Below are 22,010 nucleotides of genomic sequence, written 5' to 3' on the forward strand. Positions count from 1 at the left end.
GGAGAATAGTATAGCTATTCTTCCCTGAGAGTTATAGCAGCTGTCTGGGGCACCAAAATTCTTGTTGGGGCCCCCCAACGGCCATGGTGAGATCGTCTTTCTCAAATAACGATGGAAGGAAAAGTTTAACTTTCTGTTGTGGCCCACCAGCAGCCAGTAGAGCTGGCAGCAGATTCGGACAATGAGGAGGTTGTGGAGGAAGATGGGCCAGTCCTGGAGTCTGGGGAAGGCTCTGATGAGGGCTCTGTGTCAGAGGCAGAGGTGGGGCCAGAGCCGTATGCCAGTTATCAGCTGCCTTCAGAGTCAGACATCAGTGAGGCAGATGAACAGCTGGAGCCTGTTCTCAGTGTGCGCATGCACAGAGTTGCCAGACGAAGGGAACAGCTAAAGAACAGGGGTCGACAGGCCACAGGTGGGTGATGAATGGCCCCTCCCAGAGGAAATAAAAGAGGAGCAAAAGGGGAGTAGAGTTTGCAGGGGACAATTAGTTCACTTAATTGGTTCATGACTATCCGAAACTTCTTGCCAAGTTTTGCAAATATTGGCCTGCCAACTCGCCAAGCCAGATAAGGTCTGTGACTGTAAATCCTCCCTGGAAAGACTTTGCTGGATGTGAATGAGCCGAATTCCCAGTAAATTAATAAAAGGGGTTTTTGTTGGGACAAGGCGTTTGCTTCATGCTCTTGGGAAGCCTCAGTCAGAACAATTCTTAACAATTTTGAAAATGAACTTTTTGGGTAGGCAAAAAGTTGAGCCAAAAGTAATTACATTTTGTTGCAATAGACACATATGCAAAGATTTCCACAACCCTGAACTCCGCCTTTTTCACATCGCACACTCCCCCTGTTCTGTAATGATATGTGGGAAAGACCTTGGGAGACCCCACAAAGACATCCTGCCTAGGGAACAGTGAGATAAGAGACAGCACAGTTTGCAGCTGGATAGTGGGGGGAAACAAGAGGCCCAGAAGACACTCTCCCTAGTCTCTTGGGCTGCAGTGAATCGTACTTCCTGTTCTGACCTAGGCTTCCTTAAAAAGCATGACACAGAGTCTTAGTCCCGGCAAAACCTTTTTTTATTTACACAACTGTGAATTCCTTTCATTCACAATCAGCAGCCTTTCAGAGGAATATTTATCAACGCGAACCTTATCTCACTTGGAGACCTGCCAGATAACTAGTTTCCAAATACAGGCCAAGGCAACACTTGGCACAGAGTCTCTTATAGTCACAAACAGAACTTTCCACTCTTGAAACGACCGAAGGAACGAATTGTTTCCTGGAAAAGCCCACTCCCCATTCGCTCCCCTTTTGTTTCCTATGGGAGGGGCCAATCACCTCCAAGGTGTGGCTTTACTCCTAAGTCGATCCTGCTTCCTTAGTCGTTTTTGTCTTCTGGCAGCTCTGTGCATGTGCACACTGGGAACAGGCTCTAGCTCTTCCTCTGCCTCACTGCTGTCTAGCTCCCTCTCTGCCTCCGACGCAAAATCCTTCTCTGAGCTTTCCTCAGCCCCCCAGGACTGGCCCATGTTCCTCTCCAACCTCCTCACTCTCCGACTCTGCTGCCAGCTCTGCTGGCCACTGGCAGGCCACAACACTTCCACACTTTCAAGATTGATGTTATCCTCCCCAGGTAGACCAGGCAGGAAATAGGACCAGATGAACTAATTCTACTTGATTGTAAGGCTACATTAAATGAATCTTGCAAATCTGAAAGTCTCAAGGCCAAGTCAATTTAACGTCTCACGTGGGATTTTTGGCATAAAACCAACCCTTGTGTATATTTTAACAGATGTTCAAATTCTTCCAGGCAAGGAGTCAGGAGGTTAGCCAAGCCTCCCAAGTATTATTCATTCATTCTCAATATGTTAGCCTTGTTTGCCCTTTTCTTCTCATGTTTTTGCTTTTGTTATGCTTCTCTCTTTCTCTTTTTAATTGTTACTAGCCGATAACCCGGCGTTGCCTGGGTATTAATTTATAGGGGATTAATTTATAGGGAGAAAATGTCCAAACCAAACATAATTTCTAATGTTGGATTTTCCCCCTTATCAGAGGGAGCCCCCCTTGTGGAGTACTGTGAAGCCGTTACCATGGCAACTCCACTGCGCTGCACGGTAGAAGCCATTTTACGGCAGTACAGTAGAAATCATTTTAAGGCACAACAGGCTGCATCTTAACAGAATACACACCTTGAAGGGTGTTAGGGGTATCTTACCGCAACAGTATTTTTTCCCTGAGAGTAAGTCATCTGTGAACCAAGTTTGGTTGAAATTGCTCAAGGCATTCCAGAATTATGCTGGAACACACACACACACACACACACACACACACACACACACACACCTGTTTTTATATATAGATAATTGATGTTTTAACCATATTCACTATCCAGAGTGGCCTTGGTAAGATGGGCAACCTGAATGGACATGTATAGAATTCAGTGTGTGTATGTGTTTATTTGTAGGGCAGGAAACTATAAACCCAGCACAATCCAGGACAGTTTATTCCTGAAATCTGTTTCTTAGCTGTGCTATTATTTTCCAAAACAGCCTGGTTTTGTTTTTGTTTTTCTGAAAAGCCACTTCTATTCCATGTCAATTCAAAGGAGAAAGGGAAAAAGGAAAGAAAAAGATGGGAAGAGAACAAGGAAGGAAAAATAAGGAAAGAGGGGAAGGAAATAGAAATCCCATGTTTGTAAGGTAGACTCTGAAATGAAAAATACAGCCTAGAAAAAAAAACCTCTCCAATTGTTTGGGATTGGAATGATCCCAAATAGCTAACAGGTAGACCGGAGGTGGATTCCTATCTATTTGGTCCGCTTTGGCTGAATAATACAATAATACAATAGCAGAGTTGGAAGGGACCTTAGAGGTCTTCTAGTCCAACCCCCTGCCTAGGCAGGAAACCCTATACCGTTTGAGACAAATGGATATCCGACATCTTCTTAAAGACTTCCAGTGTTGGGGCATTCACAACTTCTGGAGGCAAGCTGTTCCACTGATTAATTGTTCTAACTGTCAGGAAATTTCCCCTCAGTTCTACGTTGCTTCTCTCCTTGATTAGTTTCCACTCATTGTTTCTTGTTCTACCCTCAGTTGCCTTGGAGGATAGTTTGACTCCCTCTTCTTTGTGGCAACCCCTGAGATATTGGAACAATGCTATCATGTCTCCCCTAGTCCTTCTTTTCATTAAACTAGACATTCCCAGTTCCTGCAACCGCTCTTCATATGTTTTAGTCTCCAGTCCCCTAATCATCTTTGTTGCAATTCTCTGCACTCTTTCTAGAGTCTCCACATCTTTTCTACATTGTGGCGACCAAAACTGAATGCAGGATTCCAAGTGTGGCCTTGGTAGGAACTTGGCTGGACATGTGACCATACCAGTTCTATCCTTGGTGGCGCCATCTTGATTTTCTGTTCTGCACATGTGCAGAACAATCTTCATTGAAAAAATGTATTTTCCCCCCTTTTTAATGTTGTGCGTATGCGCAGATCATTTTAAGTGCAAATGTCGTGCGTGCAAGCGAAGTGACAAAATTCTTCGGGCGCCGAAGTGGTAGTAATGGCGGCCAGAATCCACTCCTGAGGTAGACCTCAACTTATGACTGCAATTGAAAGCAAGACTTCCAATGTTAAGTAAAGTGATTATTAAGTGGGATGTCCCAAAGGTGCCTTTTCTCAGGAGGCAACTGGACTTTCTTGCTTTTTCTTTGAAGATGTTTTGCTTCTCATCCAAGAAGCTTCTTCAGCTCCGACAGGATAGTGGAGAATGGAAGAATTTATATTCCTTGCAGACAGCTGGCCATTTGCCTCTTTTGTAGAGGGTCATTGAAGCAGGTATTGACATAGTCAATAGAGAAAAAAAGTCACAGAGAAAAAAATTGCAGATTACAGGTGTTGTGTACCGAGGCCGTCCACCAGCAGGTGGCGCTGTCCCGGTCTTCACTGATTGGCCCGTCCGTTCGGCGGGAGAATGCTGGTTACCCCATTGGTTCCCCAACTGACAGCTATCAGTATAAATAGCTGTCAGCCGGGGTTTCTGTTGCTCTGTTCTGTTAAGTTACCGTTACTAATAAAAGGTTAATCATTCAGCAGCCTCCTCGTATTTCATTACCTCAGAACTTAAAACTGGACGGGCGAATCTGAACCTCAACCTATGCGAGCCATGGCTACTGCGGCTCTTTTTCCTCCGTTCCGCATCGAGGCCGAATCATGGGAAGCGTTCATTGAACGTTTTGAATGTTTTTTACAAGCCCATGATCTGACTGACCTCTCGCTCGAACGTAAGAGGGGTATTTTCCTCAATTACTGCGGCCCCGAAATGTTTGCCACGGCAAGGGCACTCTCTGCCCCTACTCCTGTCCACACTATGCCTTGGGACCATCTGATGGCTAAACTTAAAACTCGCTATGAGCCGGCTCCCTCACGTTTTGCGCGGCGCCAATTTTTCCGCCACTGTATTCAGCAAGATGGACAATCCATTAGCCATTATGTGGCTGCACTCCTGGCTGCCGCTATCTCATGTGAGTTCGCCGATCTAGACGAAGCGCTCCTAGAGCAATTCATCTACGGCCTGAAGGACGTTAACCTCCACCGGTGCATTCTCTCCCGCTCGGATCTGACCCTAAAAATCGCCGTTGATGAAGCCCACGCTTATGAGATGGCTGGTCAATCTACGCCTGACCTGCGGCGTTTGTCAACTACGCTGGGGGGAACTGCCTCTTCTACCAACCAGCTTCATGCCTCTCACTCCTGCAAAAGTGACCTAGACTTGGCAATCGACCGCATGCAATCTATGAGCCTCAAGGGCGGCCGAAATTGCCTCAGCTGAGGCGGCCGCCACCTTTGGTCAGCCTGCCGTTTCCGAAATGCTGTTTGCCGCAAGTGCGGCAAAAGGGGCCATTTAGCTAATGTCTGCCACTCTAGTGTTCCTGACACCCGTTCTTTGACCATGCCGCCTGGTCGTTCAGCAGCCTCCTCGTATTTCATTACCTCAGAACTTAAAAACAGGAATTAGGGACACCACTCAGGTGACCCTGAGGACAGAGATCAACCTCTAAGGTGTGGCTTTACTCCTAAATCGATCCTGCTTCCTTAGTCGTTTTTGTCTTCTGGCAGCTCTGTGCATGCGCACACTGGGAACAGGCTCCAGCTCTTCCTCTGCCTCACTGCTGTCTAGCTCCCTCTCTGCCTCCGACGCAAAATCCTTCTCTGAGCTTTCCTCAGCCCCCCAGGACTGGCCCATGTTCCTCTCCAACCTCCTCACTCTCCGACTCTGCTGCCAGCTCTGCTGGCCACTGGCAGGCCACAACACTTCCACACTTTCAAGATTGATGTTATCCTCCCCAGGTAGACCAGGCAGGAAATAGGACCAGATGAACTAATTCTACTTGATTGTAAGGCTACATTAAATGAATCTTGCAAATCTGAAAGTCTCAAGGCCAAGTCAATTTAACGTCTCATGTGGGATTTTTGGCGTAAAACCAACCCTTGTGTATATTTTAACAGATGTTCAAATTCTTCCAGGCAAGGAGTCAGGAGGTTAGCCAAGCCTCCCAAGTATTATTCATTCATTGTCAATATGTTAGCCTTGTTTGCCCTTTTCTTCTCATGTTTTTGCTTTTGTTATGCTTCTCTCTTTCTCTTTTTAATTGTTACTAGCTGATATCCCGGCATTGCCTGGGTATTAATTTATAGGGGATTAATTTATAGGGAGAAAATGTCCAAACCAAACGTAATTTCTAATGTTGGATTTCCCCCTTATCAGAGAGAGCCCCCCTTGTGGAGTACTGTGAAGCTGTTACCATGGCAATGCCACTGCGCTGCATGGTAGAAGCCATTTTACGGCAGTACAGTAGAAATCATTTTAAGGCACAACAGGCTGTATCTTAACAGAACACACACCTGAGGGGTGTTAGGGGTATCTTACCCCCACAATATTTCCCCCCCCGAGAGTAAGTCATCTGTGTACCAAGTTTAGTTGAAATTGCTTGAGGCATTCCAGAGTTATGCTGGAACACACACACACACACACTCACAGACAGACACACGGGTTCTATTTTCATTGGCAGACAGCTAGCAAAACAAATTAAAAACAAAAGAAAAGGAGAAACATTTCCTCTTTTGCATTTGAGCATGCAAGAAGGGACAGGAAAGGAGAAAGGGAAAAAGGAAAGAAAAAGATGGGAAGAGAACAAGGAAGGAAAAATAAAGAAAGAGGGGAAGGAAAAAGAAAACAGAAGGAAGAAGGAAGGAGGGGGGGAGGGAAGGAAGGAAGGAAGGACATTATAAAGAGAGGGAGGGAGAGTCTGAAGGAAGTCCTGCCTTAGCACTTGGCCACCACAGGTGCCCCAGACATGAGTGATGTTGAGCTGGCCACGCCCACCCGGGTCATGCCCACCCTTCCCCTCTGAGGCCAAACACAACCCTGAAGCGGCCCTCAAGGAACTCGAGTTTGACACCCCTGGTCTAGGCCAATGTTTTTCAACCTTGTCAACTTTAAGATGTGTGTACTTCAACTACCAGAATCCCTCTGCTGCCACCTTAATTCAGGTACCCATTAACGTAGCTTCCAGAGTAAAGGTCCAGTTTAAAGTCCATTGGCACTAGCAAATACTTGTTATTTCACAAACTCTGTGCTTATATAATGGATAAAGCAAAGAGGTCAACTGCCTTTTTCGACCCTTCACTTTTTATCCAGTTGGAACAATTACAACTAGCGGCAAAAGAATTTGGGAGAAGCAACAGATTAGACCCAACATACTGTATGAAACGCTCTCTTCCAACTTTACACCTGGATTCGGTCAAAGTATGAAACCTAAACTTAGAGTAAAAGTCAGTGGTGGGTTCGGGATCCTGTTGAAACCGGTACGGTTGTAACAGGGCCCGGCGTTCTCCACATGAACACGTGCAGCGCGCATGCATCTTACCATCCAGCGACGCCTCTGTGAGCTCCCACGGCGCTGCAGCTGCTTGGTGGAGCATTGCGCAGGTGCTGTATGTTCCATGTGCATGCGCGGAAGCACCGAAGGATTTAAAGACAGGTAAGGAGCACGGCCAGGCGGGTGGGCCCTCCGGAGCACCATACTGGAACGGTACCCGGTGCTCCGGGCAGGCTCCGGTACTCCCGTACTGGGGCGTACCTCCTGCAACCCACCAGTGGTAAGAGTCCACTGTTATGATATTTACCTTACGTAGGATTCAGAGGTGGGTTGCTGCCAACATTACTGCCAGTTAGGTGGGCACGCAATTTTGCACATGCGTGATCGCTTTGATCTCACATGTGTGCATAGTTGCCAATAAATAGTTCTGCGCATGCGCAGGACATTAACAAATATTTAAAAATGCCATGCCGACTGGGGAACCGGTTTGGAGGTGTGGCAGGCCTGGGTTACTGCCGGTTCCGGTGACCCAGGCCGCCAAACCACTACCTATTCAGCCAAACCAGTCCGAACTGGTAGGAACCCACCTATGATGGGATGCCTGAACTAATAAACCACATTGTCCTAAGAAAATCCCAATAGGAAACAAAGGCAGCAACACAAGCAATAATTCTTACTTTAAGATCCGAGGTTTATTGTTTCTAATAATTTGGAACCTTAGAAATGAATAGATATAAGAGATATCATAGCAGTAATACACTGCATGAACATATTAATGCAGAGGGCCAATGAGACATAGCAAGTCCTACAAGGACTTTGCTATAAATCAAAGAGCTCCGAACTGATCTTGAACTCTATCCTTTACGCTGTTCTTCTAACCACATACATGAGTCATAACTTCAGTAACCGTCACTATCCGGGAACACCTGTCTACATTACTTTCAATTCCTCACTTCCAACAGTTTCATTCTTCCCGTTTTAAACGAATCCATACAAGTGCATATTTTAGAAAAACGTATTTCACAGTTAGCAACGGTTCAGCAGGATCACCAATATTTCTGGTAAATTTTGAAATCATCCTACCTGAAAACATTGGTTCATATCTCTTTCTTCTGGGGCCTTCTATTTACCCATAGGACTTATTGAATCTAATAGGTCAGTAGGCTATATTTCTTGGTTCTCACAATATTGTCTCTTGACCTGCTGGTCCCATCGCCAAAGGCAGTGAACTACTCTGAACCACACATTATTTAAATCATAGTTAATGTGTTCGTAAATCCACTCGGTGAATGCGATTCACTCCAGGAGGGAAGATTCTCACACTCCTTCCTGTTGGGTTTTAAAGTTATGAGAATGGATGACCCTGTTGGTGTCAAACTCAAGGCCTGTGGGCCGCCTCCAGCCTGTGGGGTGTTTAGATCTGGCCCATGGGGCCAACCAGGAAACAGAGAAGGACCGGTCCACGGTGCCTTTGCCAGTAAAAATGGAGCCCAGAAGAGCCTCTGTGACCATTCTGGGCTCTGTTTTCGCTGGCAGAGGGTTGCAGGAGGCAGATGCAGCCAAAAACGGATCTCGGGATCCCTTTGCTGGCAGAGCGCTTGGGCCACCACAGGCGCCCCCTGACACAAGTGACGTCGAGCTGGCAATGCCCACCCTGGCCACACACACACACACGAGGTCAAACACAACCTTCATGCTCCCCTCAATGAAATCGAGTTCGACACCCCTGCTGTAGAATAACATTTGATGCCAAATGGATTTCCCCAAGCAATCAATGTACAAGCCAGGGACGTGCGGTCAGGGGAGGTAGGGGAGGTAGAGCCTCACCTCTCATCATGAAATAATAATATATAATAATAATATCCATGAGGGAGTTTCATATATATAAGAGGAAGAGGAGGGAGGAGGAGGAGCGCGCGGGGGGCGGTGCCAGCTGGGCAACTGGCGGAGGCAGGAGGGTTCTCGGAAGCGCCAATAACCTTACTGCCTCCGCTGTACTTTGCGCGCTCCTCGCGACTGCAATAGACGTCCAGAAGTGGCAGGGGCTTGATGACGTCGCCACAGCTGCCATGCCCGGACGGACGGAGGTAGCCAGAGTGGCGCCGAGGCAGTCCGGTGGACGAGCGACCAAGGATCAGGCTGCCTGAGCCTCCATCGCTTGCTCTTTCGTCCGCCCGGACCCCTCGGTGCCACTCTGGTTACCTCTGGCCGGCCGCGCCCAGCAGCGACGTCAGCGACGTCATCAAGACGAAGTGGCTTGGAGGCGAAGTGCTTTTCAGTGCTTTTCTGTGCGTCTGGCATTTAGGTAGATGTCCTAAACGCCAGATGCACAGAAAAGCAGCTGCTGTTGGGGATCGCGGAGCGCGAGCCGGTGGAGCGCGCTCAGGAAGGCGGGGAATGGGATCACGTGTGCTGGAGGATGAGGCAGCCTCAGCCTCCAGCACACGTGGTCCCATTCCCTGCCTTCCTGATGACGTCACCAGCCTCACCAGCCATAAACCTCACCGCACGTCACTGGTACAAGGATATATATGAAATAAGTTTTATGTTGATATGGGAACAATAAGATGATGATACCTTCAGTTTGGACATGGAACAAGCCGATGCTAACTTCTTAGAGCCCTTCATGACACTTTTGGGATCCGCTGGGATGTCCTCTTTGCAGTTGTTTGCCTCGGTCTGGCTGACCACCTTGAAGAAGGGACAAAGAAACAAACATGGACAACATAATCAAACAAACTTTCAAAACTAGTGAGAGAGGTGTAGATATTTGGGGGAGCTAAGCTGAAGATACCACCTGTCCCTAGCACCAAATTTCAAGGCAGTGTAAAAAAAAAGAGCAAAAATCAAGCTGTTACCATATTTTTAGGAGTATCAGACGCACTTCCCCCCCCCCCCCAAAGAGGGAGAAAATCTTGGTGCATCTTATACACTGAATACAACATTTCGGCCTGCCGAAACGCCACCCCTTTGCCAAAAGTGGATGTGCAGAAGATTTGGGAGGCCTACAAAGTGCTCCTGGGGACTGGGGAGGGCAAAAACAAGTGAAAACTGGGCTATTTTTTGCTCATTTTTACCCCTCCCCCAAGTCCCCAGGAGCACTCTCCAAGCCTCCTACAGGCTATGCATAACTTGTTTTTTGCAAAAAAGGGCCCATTTTTGCAAAACAATGGGCCGTTTTGTGGTTATTTTTGCCTCCTTCCCCCCAGGAACACATTGCAGGCCTCTCAAAATCTCTGCATGCCCATTTTTTCACAAAAAATGAGGCGTGCAGAGGGTTTGGGAGCCCTGCAGAGTGCAAAAACTTTTTTTAAATTTACCTCTTCAATATCTTGGTGCGTCTTATACTCCCAAAAATATGGTAATTCCTACCACCACTGAATAAAAACAACCTTTGCAAAAAAAAAACCGTATAGGGGAACCTTGATAGAATTCTTCTCAAATTGGACGTCATCTAATTTGACCCACAGGGATGTTATCAATTCATCGTGATATCAGTTCCCATTTCACAACAGGATTACATATTATATGTCTTCTGTACCTGTGAAATGTCAAAAACAAGGGAGGCAGCCCACCTTTGGTTCAAGGGGTACCAGACCTACCTGTGGGTCCATGCTCATTTGTACATAAACCTTGCTTGTCCACTAAGCAATTCGAAAACCACATCATAAGGTAAAAGTTCCTCTCGCACATATGTGCTAGTCGTTCCCAACTCTAGTGGGCGGTGCTCATCTCTGTTTCAAAGCCGAAGAGCCAGCGCTGTCTGAAGACATCTCCGTGGTCATGTGGCCAGCATGACTAAATGCCAAAAGCTCACGGAACACCGTTACCTTCCCACCAAAGGTGGTCCCTATTTTTCTACTTGTATTTTTACATGCTTTCGAACTGCTAGGTTGACAGAAGCTGGGACAAGCAACAGGAGCTCACTCTGTTATGCAACGCTAGGGATTTGAACCGCCAAACTGCCGACCTTTCTGGATGACAAGTGTCTTAGCCACTGAGCCACTGCGTCCCACATCCTAGTGCATTTATAAAAAGCAGCAGGTTTTTCCCCCCTTCTAAATTTCTGTTTATGAAACTGAGGCAGTCCAAATCAAAGCTGCTCCTTCTTAGCTGCCTACTACATATTTTTCTAAGTACTTGACCCACTCATTCAAAGAAAGCCCATGAAAAAAACAAATATGCTATAATCTGGGATTTGACAGCATATATTTTCCTGCTTGCAAAGTTACCCTACGATCAAGGGACTTAACTTTTTGCTTCTTCTTTTTTAAAAAAATTAAACAAATTTCAGTTTCTAGGCCAGCGATGGAGAACCTTTTTTGGCTCGCGTGCCACAAGTGGGGGGAGTGCAGGGGGGTCGTGTGTGGGCATGCCGCACCCATAATACAATGCATGACCCCCCACTGCACATGAGCGCACAACGCGCGACCCCCCCTGCACTCCAATTGTTCTAAATAAATATAGGAGCCTGGGGAGGGCGAAAAGAGCCTCCCCCGCCCTCCCAGAGGCCCACCAGAGGCTTCAGGGACCGTTCGGAGGCTTCCCTGAAGCCTTCGGAGCACTCAAAAGGATCCTCCGAGCAAACCGGAATTGACTTCCGGGTTGCTCGGAGGGTCGTTTTAAGTGCTCCAAAGGCGTCAAGGAAGCCTCCGAACGGTCCCTAAAGCCTCCGGAGGCCCTCTGGGAGGGCGGGGGAGGCTCTTTTCACCCTCCCTAGGCTCCTATAAAGCCTCTGGAGCCTGGGGAGGGCGAAAAAATGGCTTTTAAAAAGGTGAACTCAGCCACCTGTGCCACGCGTGCCATAGGTTCGCCATCACTGTTCTAGGCTCTACGGTTGGCAAACGTCATTTCTCTTCCTCCTTTAAAATGCCTAAGGAAACATTCATTTTTAATATTTTTAACCGTATGGATTTACTCCCCTCAAAATGATAAGAAAGCCTTCTTCTTCCTCTCTTGAATTGCTACCTACCTCCATCGTAGCCATACCCTGGGTGATCCTGTTCGAAGCAGATCAGAGGCTCTCGTTCCCAAATATTGAACACTTTGGAATTTCTTCTGGAAAAAAGCAGGACTGGAGTATCGTACCAAAACTTTGCAGCAGTAAGGAAAATGAGAGCAAAGAGAACAGCCTTGGAAAATATATTTCTGTTTGTCAAAGTCTTTGACTCCTTTGTTTTAGCTCTACAGTAAGTCTTTGACTTGAGCCAAAAGAGTAACCCAGAAAAGGAACGGCTCTAAGAGATGGACATGCACAGCTGTGTTGGTATTTCCTTTTGGCACAAACACACAACAAACCGGACTTCGTCAATGAACTGGAATATCACCCATCTTGGTACTATCATTTGTCTTGATATCAGTTTCCATGTCAGAGCAAAATTAGATGATATGTCAATTATGCAGTATGTAATCTGTATGTTTCCTTCGCCTTCAAGTTTCTCCTCCTTTCTCTTCTCCTTCTCCTCCTTCTCTTTCTTCTTCTTCTCCTTCTCCGTTAAAGGGCTGTATCTCTAATTCCCAAACAATTTTAATTCAGCTAGGTCTTTTATTACCTTCCCGCCTGGCAAGAACATTGCCATTAACCCCTGAAGAGATACTCTTCTGTTTACTAAGGGTAAAAAAAAAGGATCCTGGAAAAACTCTGTGTTGCTCATAGGGGCTTCTTGAGGTACAGGTCTCAGTTTTAAACTGTCTCTTAGGATGCATGCCCAGCTACATTAAAAGTCAAGTTCTCCATTGAATTGAACTCAGTCCCTGATTATTTCATGTATGCATGCGGGTAGTTTTCTTGGCAATTAAATGGAAATGGCTTGCCAGTTTTCTGTCTTCTGAAATGTTCGTCCAACTTCCCAGCCTACTCTACAACCCTGGAATTCCACAGATGGTTTCATATTCAAGCCCAAAGCTACTAAGATTGCAAGATCGGCTTTGATCAGCTAGGTGTGTAGATATAAGATTGCAGTCTATTTATATATTTAGTACTCATCTATGTACCTTTTACAGGGTAAACTGAGGTGGCTCAGTGGCTGCTGAGCTTGTTGATCAGAAAAATCAGAAGTTCAGCAGTTTGAATCCCTAGTGCCGCGTAACGGAGTGAGCTCCTGTTACTTGTCCCAGCTTCTACCAATCTAGCAGTTCGAAAGCACGTAAAAAATGTAAGTAGAAAAAATAGGAATCACCTTTGGTGGGAAGGTAACAGCGTTCCGTGTGCCTTCGGCCACATGACCATGGAGATGTCTTCGGACAGCGCTGGTTCTTCAACTTTGAAAGAGAGATGAGCACCGCCTCCTAGAGTCGGGAACGACTAGCACATATGTGCGAGGGGAACCTTTACCTTTATCTTTTTATGTACCTTTCAATCTAATCAGTGTTACAATATCTCAGGGGTTGCCACAAAGAAGAGGGAGTCAAGCTATTCTCCAAAGGACCTGAGGCCAGGACAAGAAGCAATGGCTGGAAATTAATCAAGGAAAGAAGCAACTTAGAACTAAGGAGAAATTTCCTGACAGTGATAATAATTAACCAGTGGGACAACTTGCCTCCAGAAGTTGTGAATGCTCCAACACTGGAAGATTTTAAGAAGAGCTTGGATAACCATTTGTCTGAAGTGGTTTCCTGCCCAACAGGGGGATGGACTAGAAGACCTCCAAGGTCCCTTCCAACCCTGTTGTTCTAATTCTATTTCTAATTATGGATAGGATTTCATTTAGAGTAAAATGTAAGCAACTTACAAATATAATACAACTTTGAAAAGTAGGGCGTGGCACGTCTTTAGAATTGGCTTTTTGGTGACTTTGTTCTTTGTCAGAGTTATTTGTTGCTAGAACTGGCTGCCCAGTTCTGTTTTTAATCTAACAGATAAAGAAATAGCAGTCGATTCATTAGAGGCCAGAACAGTTGCCAATATCCGCTCTCATCTTCCTTCTGGAGTTTAAATAGTGCTTCTCCTTGATTCCAAAGACACAAGAAACACCAAAGAATAATATTTTGGAATCTTTCGGAAGAAAGAAAGTCCCGCCTTAGCCATGAAAGTTGATTGGGAAACCTTGGGCCAATCAACAAGAGACTGCGAATTTTAGTCCCGCCTTTGGCATGAAAACTGATTGGGTGACATTGGTCCAGTCCCTCTCTCTTTAAACCAGCCCACCTCTCAAGGTTGTTGTCTTGGGGAAAATAGGAGAAAGCTATGTTAGATATGTTCGCCACCTTGTGCGCTTTGTAAAAAGAATAAATGTAGGAAATAAATAGATAAATAGATGACAAATACCATATTTTTCAGAATATAAGACAACTCCCAACCCAAAAAAAAGAGGGTGAAAATTTGGGTGTGTTTTTGGTCATTTTTTGCCCAGGAGCACTCTATACGCCTCCTAAAGGCTATGCATGCCCTTTTTTTTGGACAAAATTGGGCCCATTTTTGTGAAAAACGGGCCATTTGTGGGAGATCTGCGGAGTGCAAAAAATATTTTTTTTATTTGCCTCTTCAAAATCTTGGTGCATCTTATACTCCGGTGCATCTTATACTCCAAAAGATACGGTAAGCCTTCTCTGACTTGCAGCTAGTTCTCATTTAGCAACTACAACCAGGACCAGAAAATGGTCATTAAGTGAAGCAGCTGCTAAGTGAATTCACATGGATGGTTATGATTTTACTTCAGTTTTCCTCTACTTTCCAGACCTGCAAAGGTCATAAATGTGAGGATTGATGATGCAGTTACTTTTTTCATCACTGTTGTAACTGAAGAGTCACTATACGAGACAGTTGCTAAACAAGGATCCCCTGTGTTGGATTTATAAGGAAGGCTTCAAATCAAGCATCACGGAAAATATTGTTTCAGTTTTCTAGAAATCTTGTGCAAAACAGATTCGAAGGCACAATTGCCCACTGGAGGATTTATACAGCCCTGTTATTTCATGAAGTGGTGTTTCAAGGTATAACCTTCTACATCTCCCCCACCCCAAAACCAAACATTAGGAGAAAAAACTTCCCACGAAGATTTCCCATGGTGGCGCAGTGGTTGGAGTGCAGTACTGCAGGCTACTTCTGCTGCCTGCCGGCTGCCTGCAATTTGGCAGTTCAAATCTCACAGGGCTCAAGGTTGACTCAGCCTTCCATCCTTCCGAGGTGGGTAAAATGAGGACCCAGGTTGTTGGGGGCAATAGGTTGGCTCTGTAAACTGCTTAGAGAAGGCTGTAAAGCACTGTGAAGCGGTATATAAGTCTAAGAGCTATTGCTAGGAAGCTTCTTGGAAAATGTTGAGCAGCCTGGAAAGGCTTCAAAGTCAAGGAAAGATATATAACAGAAAAGAATATCAGGCATTGTCTCAAATGTGCTTTTCTAAAAGGCAACTGGGACTTTCTTGGGGGTTTTTTTCCCCTTGAAAACATTTCACTTCTCATCCAAGAAGAATGGATGTTCTGAAGAAGCTTCTTGGATGAGAAGTGAAATGACCACTTGTCTTTTGGAAAAGCAGAGAGAAGCAGGAGCTGCACTTCCACCAATAAATGAAATTCAAAAACATTGCCATTAGAAATTTGAAAGAAATTATGACAGCCACTGAAGTAGAAAACCAGAAATCTTTTTTGCAGCAGGAGAGAATTTTTGCGAAGTTGGAAGACAGAATATGAGCGTCAGCTTAAAATAATGTAGCTTTCTATTAGTCCTTATTCTGAAGCTAGCTTTCAAAAAGTATTTATTAATGATATTTTTGAAACAATGTTGCTTATGAATTTGCAGTATTATATAACAACTACAGTATGTAACTAAACCAGAAAGTAAACCTAGAATGATTTTTCAGGATACTCATAATATAAGCCCTACTCCCCCAAATAAACCCCAGTTAATATTGTCCACCAAATGGATGCATTTAGTACCGTATTTTCCCCAAAATAAGACCTAAACCAAAAATAAGCCCTACTGCATCTTTTGGAGCAAAAATTAATATAAGACACAGTCTTATTTTCAGGGAAGCATGGCATACACCTATATGTAACTGTATAAATATGCCTAGCTTATTAGAGTAAAAGCAAAAAGTTCCCCATGATTCTATGTAAGGAGAAAAGGGAAAGGTTTATGCAACAATGCAATACATAGATGGAAGGGACCTTGGAGGTCTTCTAGTCCAACTCCCTGCCTAGGCAGGAAACACTACACCATTTCAGACAAATGGCTATCCAACATCTTCTTAAAGACTTCCAGTGTTGGGGCATTCACAACTTCTGGAGGCAACTTCTGTTCCACTGATCAATTGTTCTGAGGAAATTTCTCCTCAGTTCTAAGTTGCTTCTCTCCTTGATTAGTTTCCACCCATTGCTTCTTGTTCTACCCTCAGGTGCCTTGGAAAATAGTTTGACTCCCTCTTCTTTGTGGCAACCCCTGAGATATTGGAACCCTGCTATCCTGTCTCCCCTAGTCCTTCTTTTCATTAAACTAGACATACCCAGTTCCTGCAACCGTTCTTCATATGTTTTAGTCTCCAGTCCCCTAAGTTTTAAAAGCTCTCGAGAATAAAATAAAATGAAAAACAAATTACAACTTTATTGCAACTAACTTTTTAAAAACCTTGAAGAAATGCCTAATTATAAGGATGGGTGGGTGGGAGGGAGGGAGGGAGGAAGGAAGGAAGGAAGGAAGGAAGGAAGGAAGGAAGGAAGGAAGGAAGGAAGGAATACTGAAATTACATAACTTCCTTTAATTTCATAGTTATTCAGTTTTTAAATTATATTGTCCAGTTGTGCATCAGGGGAGATAAGACATTTTAAATCACTATCTTTGGCATTTTTTGATGATTTTTAATTTGTTTTTCATTTTGTAAAACAAAAACATTATTTAAACAAGCAAAACATTCAGAAAAAGTCAAGTAGAAAGCATTGCAAAAGTGGTTGCATTAGTTTACTTACTGAGATGGTGATGATGGTTACAAAAATGTGGAATAGTAACCCTTTTGCCTTTGAAGTGTTTATTTCACAAGGGGTTGAAAATTTATTGCCATGCAGCTTTTATGCTCCTGTCAAGTATCTGCAATCCTGCGTTTTAATTCCCACTGCCCCAACCTAGGAAAATTCACCTCTCTTATGAGAATGAGGCCCCCATCGGCAAATGATTGATTAAATCCTGTTAAAGTGTTGCCTTGAAAAAAAACAAACATTTGTTTGAACTTTCCCAACCTTTAAATGTGACTCTCACTATTTGTTTATTCTTTTGAATTGATCTGCATCCTGTCCTTCATTCAAGAGTCAAATCAGGTCATGTAGAGTCTTTAAAAAAACAACAACAAAGTTTTATTGGTTTTCAAATATATAGGGAAGAGGAAATAGGTATACAAATTTTTTTTTGGCAGCTTTCATACTGCTGGTAGAGATCCCAGCACGGTACTCATTTATATAACATTGTACAACAAATTTATAGAAGAAAACAGTAAACCAAATCTTACTCCATATTGTTAGTCTTGTGTTCCTACATGTTTCTCTTTGTCGTTTTCTAATATATCACTAACTGCTATTGTCCCAAATAATTTTATTTTTGAGATCTGAGCCTTTTCGATATTGCTTCTTCCTCCCTGTCGCCAGAGAGAGCCTCAGTGCCCCCCTCCTTCCCGTCTTGGATCTTACTGTCTTGTGTTTTACTGTCTCTTTCACTACTCCCACTCTGTTCTTCCTCTCAGAGTGGAAAATTCTTTTTAATGAAGGCCTCCGCCTCCTGGACTGTATTGATTCTGATCCTGTTTCCCTCCCAGAAGATTAACATCCCCTCCGGAATCAACCATTTAAACCAGATCCCTTTTTCATATAAATTTTTTGCTAGGGAGGAACATTTCCTCATTCTATCTCTTATTTTTTTCGGGATCTGTTTGAGAATGGTGATCTCTTCACCCTTATATTTCAATGGTCCCTCCCTTTGGGTCGCAAGTACCTCGTCCCTTGTGGATCTCCTGACAAACTTAACATGTATCTCCCTCGGAACGTTGTGTGTTCTAGCATATGCTGAATTTATCCTATAAGCTAGATACATATCCCACCATATTTGTTTTTTATCTCTCTTGAGATAATCTGCTAAAATTGTATTCATAATATCTTTAAGGTTTTCATTCTCTGTTTCTGGTAAGTTCTGGAATCTAAGAAAAAAAGACATTCTTTCAAATTCTACTTTTGTCTGAAAGTTTTCCATATCTATGTTTCCCTTATGCATTGCTTTCACTTCTTCCCCCAGCCCCGCCATTCCGTCCTCTAACACCAAAATTCGTTGTGTATTTACAGCTATATGTTCTTTAACCACTCTGAGTTCTTCTTTGATCTCAGCCCTCATTTCATTCTGTCCCTTCATAAGTTCTTTAAACATTTCTGTAACAGATAATTCCTTAGGATCCTCCCCAGCCACTGCTTTCTGCAACATTGACGATATCTTAGACTGTTGCATCGTGGGACTTGGGGCAGCCGATGAGGGGGCTGAGTACGCTTTGCCGGTAGGGGGTTTCCTTGCCGCCATTTGTTTAAGTTCAGAGATGCAAATCCTTGCCAAGGGAAGTGGTGTCAGAGGGTTTCACAGCTACGCTGGTCTCCAAAGGAAAACAATTGCAACGGCACCGAATTTGCAGTTCCAAGAATAAAATACAAAGATAAATGGAGAGAAAAGTCAGCCAAAGATCAGAAGATCCATACACAGGAGGAGGTCCCAGTTTCCCTTTGGGAGAGTAAACAAGCAATCCACTTTTCTTTATTCTCTCTTTGGGAGTAACTTCAGAGGACAGACTTCATTTGCATAAAGACAAAGAAAGAGGGGCGAGCGCCATCTTGGCCCTCCCCTTCGCAGGGAAAGAAGTCGCCAAAAGTTTTTTGTTTTAAAACAACAGTTCAGAGTCGTTTCCAGCAATTGTGAAAGTCATTTTCAATTAAAAGTCAAATAAATCAGTCTTTTAACCTCTCTCTTCCTGAGGATCCATTTTCAAAGCCACTTAGTCCGAGGGGGGGGGAATGGTAAACCCCCCCCCTCTAATCTCTCTTCAAGGACAGAAACACAAAAGACTCACAAAGTGATTGTTGCTTTTCTCTTAAATCTTCCAAGAGCATCGGTCAGGATCTCCACCTTCAGTCTCCAGCTGCACTTCTCCAACTTTTCTTTTAGCCTCCGGAGCCATCCGACGAGAGGGCGGGCAGCGCGAAGCTGTCTCTCGCCCCCCCTCCGCTCCCCAGCTCCTAGGCGAAGCCGAAAAGCACCCCAGCTGGCTGCCGCCACATGCGGGGTGCCTCGGCCAGCCGCCCTTCGGCAGGACCCCCCTCCAAGGGCTCCTGTGTCACCTAAGGGACCCACCGGGGAGACGAGCGGTGGACAAACATGTCCGTCGTCGTCCGATCCCGGAAGTGACGTCAGGTCATGTAGAGTCTTGTTCTCTCTTTGTCACCCCACAACAACCCTGTGAGGTAGGTTGGGTTGAAAGAGAGGACAGATAGTTCTTGGCTAGCAACCATTCGTATTTAGTGACTGAAGTTGCAATGGCACTACAAAAATGGACTTATGAGCAGTTCTCACATATATGACCGTTGTAGCATCCCCGTGGTCACATGATCGAAATGCAGACACTTGGCAACGGGCCAAGTATTTATGACAGTTGCATTGCCATGGAGTCATGTGGTCGTGACTTTTCCAGTTGGCTTCTGAGAAGCCAAATCAATGAGGGAAACCAGATTGATTTCACAGCCAAATGATTCACTTAATGCCAGTATTTTGCTAAACAACCGTGGCCCAAAAAGGTCATAATCTGGGGCGCAACTCACCTAGGAAGAACTGCCTTGGAAGAATGGCTGCAGAAGTTGATGGATGAAATGGCAAAACTGACTACTTTGATTAAAGAAAAGAACATAAGTACTTTGGTTTCCACATTCTGCCCCCTCTCTGCCTCCGACACAGAGCCCTCGTCAGAGCCTTCCCCAGACTCCAGGACTGGCCCATCTTCCTCCCCAACCTCCTCATTGTCCGAATCTGCTGCCAGCTCCACTGGCCGCTGGCGGGCCACAACACATTGCAACTTTGAACAGTCACTAAATTAACTGTTGTAAATTGAGGATTACCTCTACCAATAATGACTTGTTTTTGGCCAACGACAAAGCCAAGAAAATGGGTTCATTCTGGCAGTTTAAAGCTTGATCTAGACACAGAAGAAGAAGAAGAAGAAGAAGAAGAAGAAGAAGAAGAAGAAGAAGAAGAAGAAGAAGAAGAAGAAGAAGAAGAAGAAGAAGAAGAAGAAGAAGAAGAAGAAGAAGAAGACAAAGTCTACTAAACAAAACTAGCTTAACACATGGTAGGTAGGGTGTTGCCATTTTCATAACATGTTGTGTAAAGCTGATTGTCACATGAATCCATAACATGGTTTGTTCAGTGGAGGACAGCCTAATATGTGAACAGTGCAATTAAGTTTTGTTAACTTAGATTTAATGGGTCCAGGTTTTGTGTGACGACTGCCTGGAATGATCAACTTTTTTTATTGGTTCGCAAAGGGGCAGGAAATTAGGATTTCAGCCAAAACGAGGAACCCAAAATTAACAACCAGCAGCATCCTTGCTACTTGTTTTCACTGGGTTGACTCCAGAGACATTTCGACAAGTGTTCTTTGGGCAAAACATGGGTTAAATTTTAAAAGACCCACAGATACAACTCGACTTGCAGGATCGCTTTTCACTTCAGTCTTGATATTTCTTTATTAAAAAAAAAAAAACTACTGAAACCAGAAATTGAATTTAAGAATCTGGAGGTAAATGTGTTGCAAAATTGGTTTTCGTACTGGGATTCTCTATTTGTAAGCCATCAGGATGAGTGAGTTGGGCAGCCAAATAAAATTTAATCATCATCGTTGTTGGGAGAAATGCCCATCTGGGTTCAGTTCCAAGTGGGAAGAAAGACACTGGAAACATGGAGATTGCTTGGAGTTCCTGGGTGAAAAAGGGAAGGGAAGCTGGGAGTGCCTTGGTTTTATGCCCTCTGTTGGGCCCCACCTTAAGGGTTTCCGGTTCCTGTGTAAGAAATGTATTCTGATTGGTTGTCAGACTCCCAGGGGCGGGGGATCATAGCTAACTTTGTACGCTGTCCTGAGACCGAAGCCTGTTTGCTCTACTGGCTGATGCAATCCTCCAAGGTGGGGTGTGGTGAGATGGGCAGAAGGCTAATCCTACCTTTGTTGTGTACAATAGACATCAGGCCCAGGTCCTAATGACCCATTGACAAATGTGGGGGGGGGCGGGGCAGGAAGTTGCAGGGAGTTACTTTGTCTTTTAAAACATGTTTCTCCCTTTTCTCATCCAGGGGAATATAATAGTCTGCCTTTTTAATATTTCCCAGGATATTTCATATTTCTTCTAGGAGAGGGGTGGGTGGTAATTTCCTTCAATCGTCATCATTGTAGGTCTTAGGTCATTAGTTAGGAGCTGATCTGTTAGTTTTTACCAGTCCCAGACTGTGAATCAAATTGAAAATTTAACAACAACAACAGCAACAACGTCCCACTACAAAAACTTATATTATTGACTGTCACAAGAGACCAAATATTTCTGTCGTCCAAGCAGTTCTCCTGCTTTGCTTGCTTCCCATCCAAAACAGGTGTCCAACCATTTGTAACACAACATATCTTAGTTTATTAAATTTGAAATTAGTCAGCATCTGTAATGTGTTTATATTGTATATTATGTTTTTTTTTTTATTCTGAGGGGCTCTGTATGTGTTTTAAGGGTGCAAGAATAAAGATTGATTGACAGTTCAGAGCCATCAATGCATTTTTTCCCTCCTGATTCCAAAAATGCAAATATCTATGATTCATCAATCGGTACTTTATATAATTGCTAACCTTTTGGGTCCCATTCTCCTGGAAGTGGGGCAACAGTGCCCTCTAGGGACAGAAATCACCACTTGCAGCTGGTTAGATCTAAAGTGTCTAATGGAGTTGGAGGGTTATGAGAATTCCAGCGTATTTCTTCCTTTGCCATTCCTAAATTCTTTCCCCAAGTAGACAAACATTCACTTGGATACCAATAAGGGGTAACAGAGTCTCCCTATGATGCCAAGAACACCTTATTGAACCCCTTCTTTTTGTAAACTAGTCTTCTCTCCCTTGGTGTCCTCCAAATCAGTGGTCACCAATTGGTGA

General features: G+C 44.4%; 2 protein-coding genes across 2 annotated transcripts in view; one reads left to right on the forward strand and one right to left on the reverse strand.

Annotated features, from left to right (window-relative positions):
• The window catches only part of LOC309394532 (solute carrier organic anion transporter family member 1A2-like), a 35,936-nt gene extending 23,090 nt beyond the window's left edge, over positions 1–12,846 (reverse strand). Inside the window, exons 1-2 of the mRNA XM_081957830.1 lie at positions 11,852–12,846; positions 9,457–9,570 (exon numbers count right to left, since the gene is read on the reverse strand). Coding sequence (XP_081813956.1) covers positions 9,457–9,570; positions 11,852–11,866 — 129 coding nt within the window. The 5' untranslated portion in view covers positions 11,867–12,846. The remainder of the gene's footprint in view (positions 1–9,456; positions 9,571–11,851) is intronic.
• Positions 12,847–12,933: 87 nt separating this feature from the next.
• IAPP (islet amyloid polypeptide) overlaps positions 12,934–22,010 on the forward strand; it is a 26,689-nt gene continuing 17,612 nt past the window's right edge. The window contains exon 1 of the mRNA XM_081957879.1: positions 12,934–13,034. The gene's annotated coding sequence lies outside the window, so the exon portion shown is untranslated. The remainder of the gene's footprint in view (positions 13,035–22,010) is intronic.

Source organism: Natrix helvetica (genome assembly GCF_964273705.1).
Source record: "Natrix helvetica genome assembly, chromosome: 6".
NCBI classification, from domain to species: domain Eukaryota; kingdom Metazoa; phylum Chordata; class Lepidosauria; order Squamata; family Natricidae; genus Natrix; species Natrix helvetica.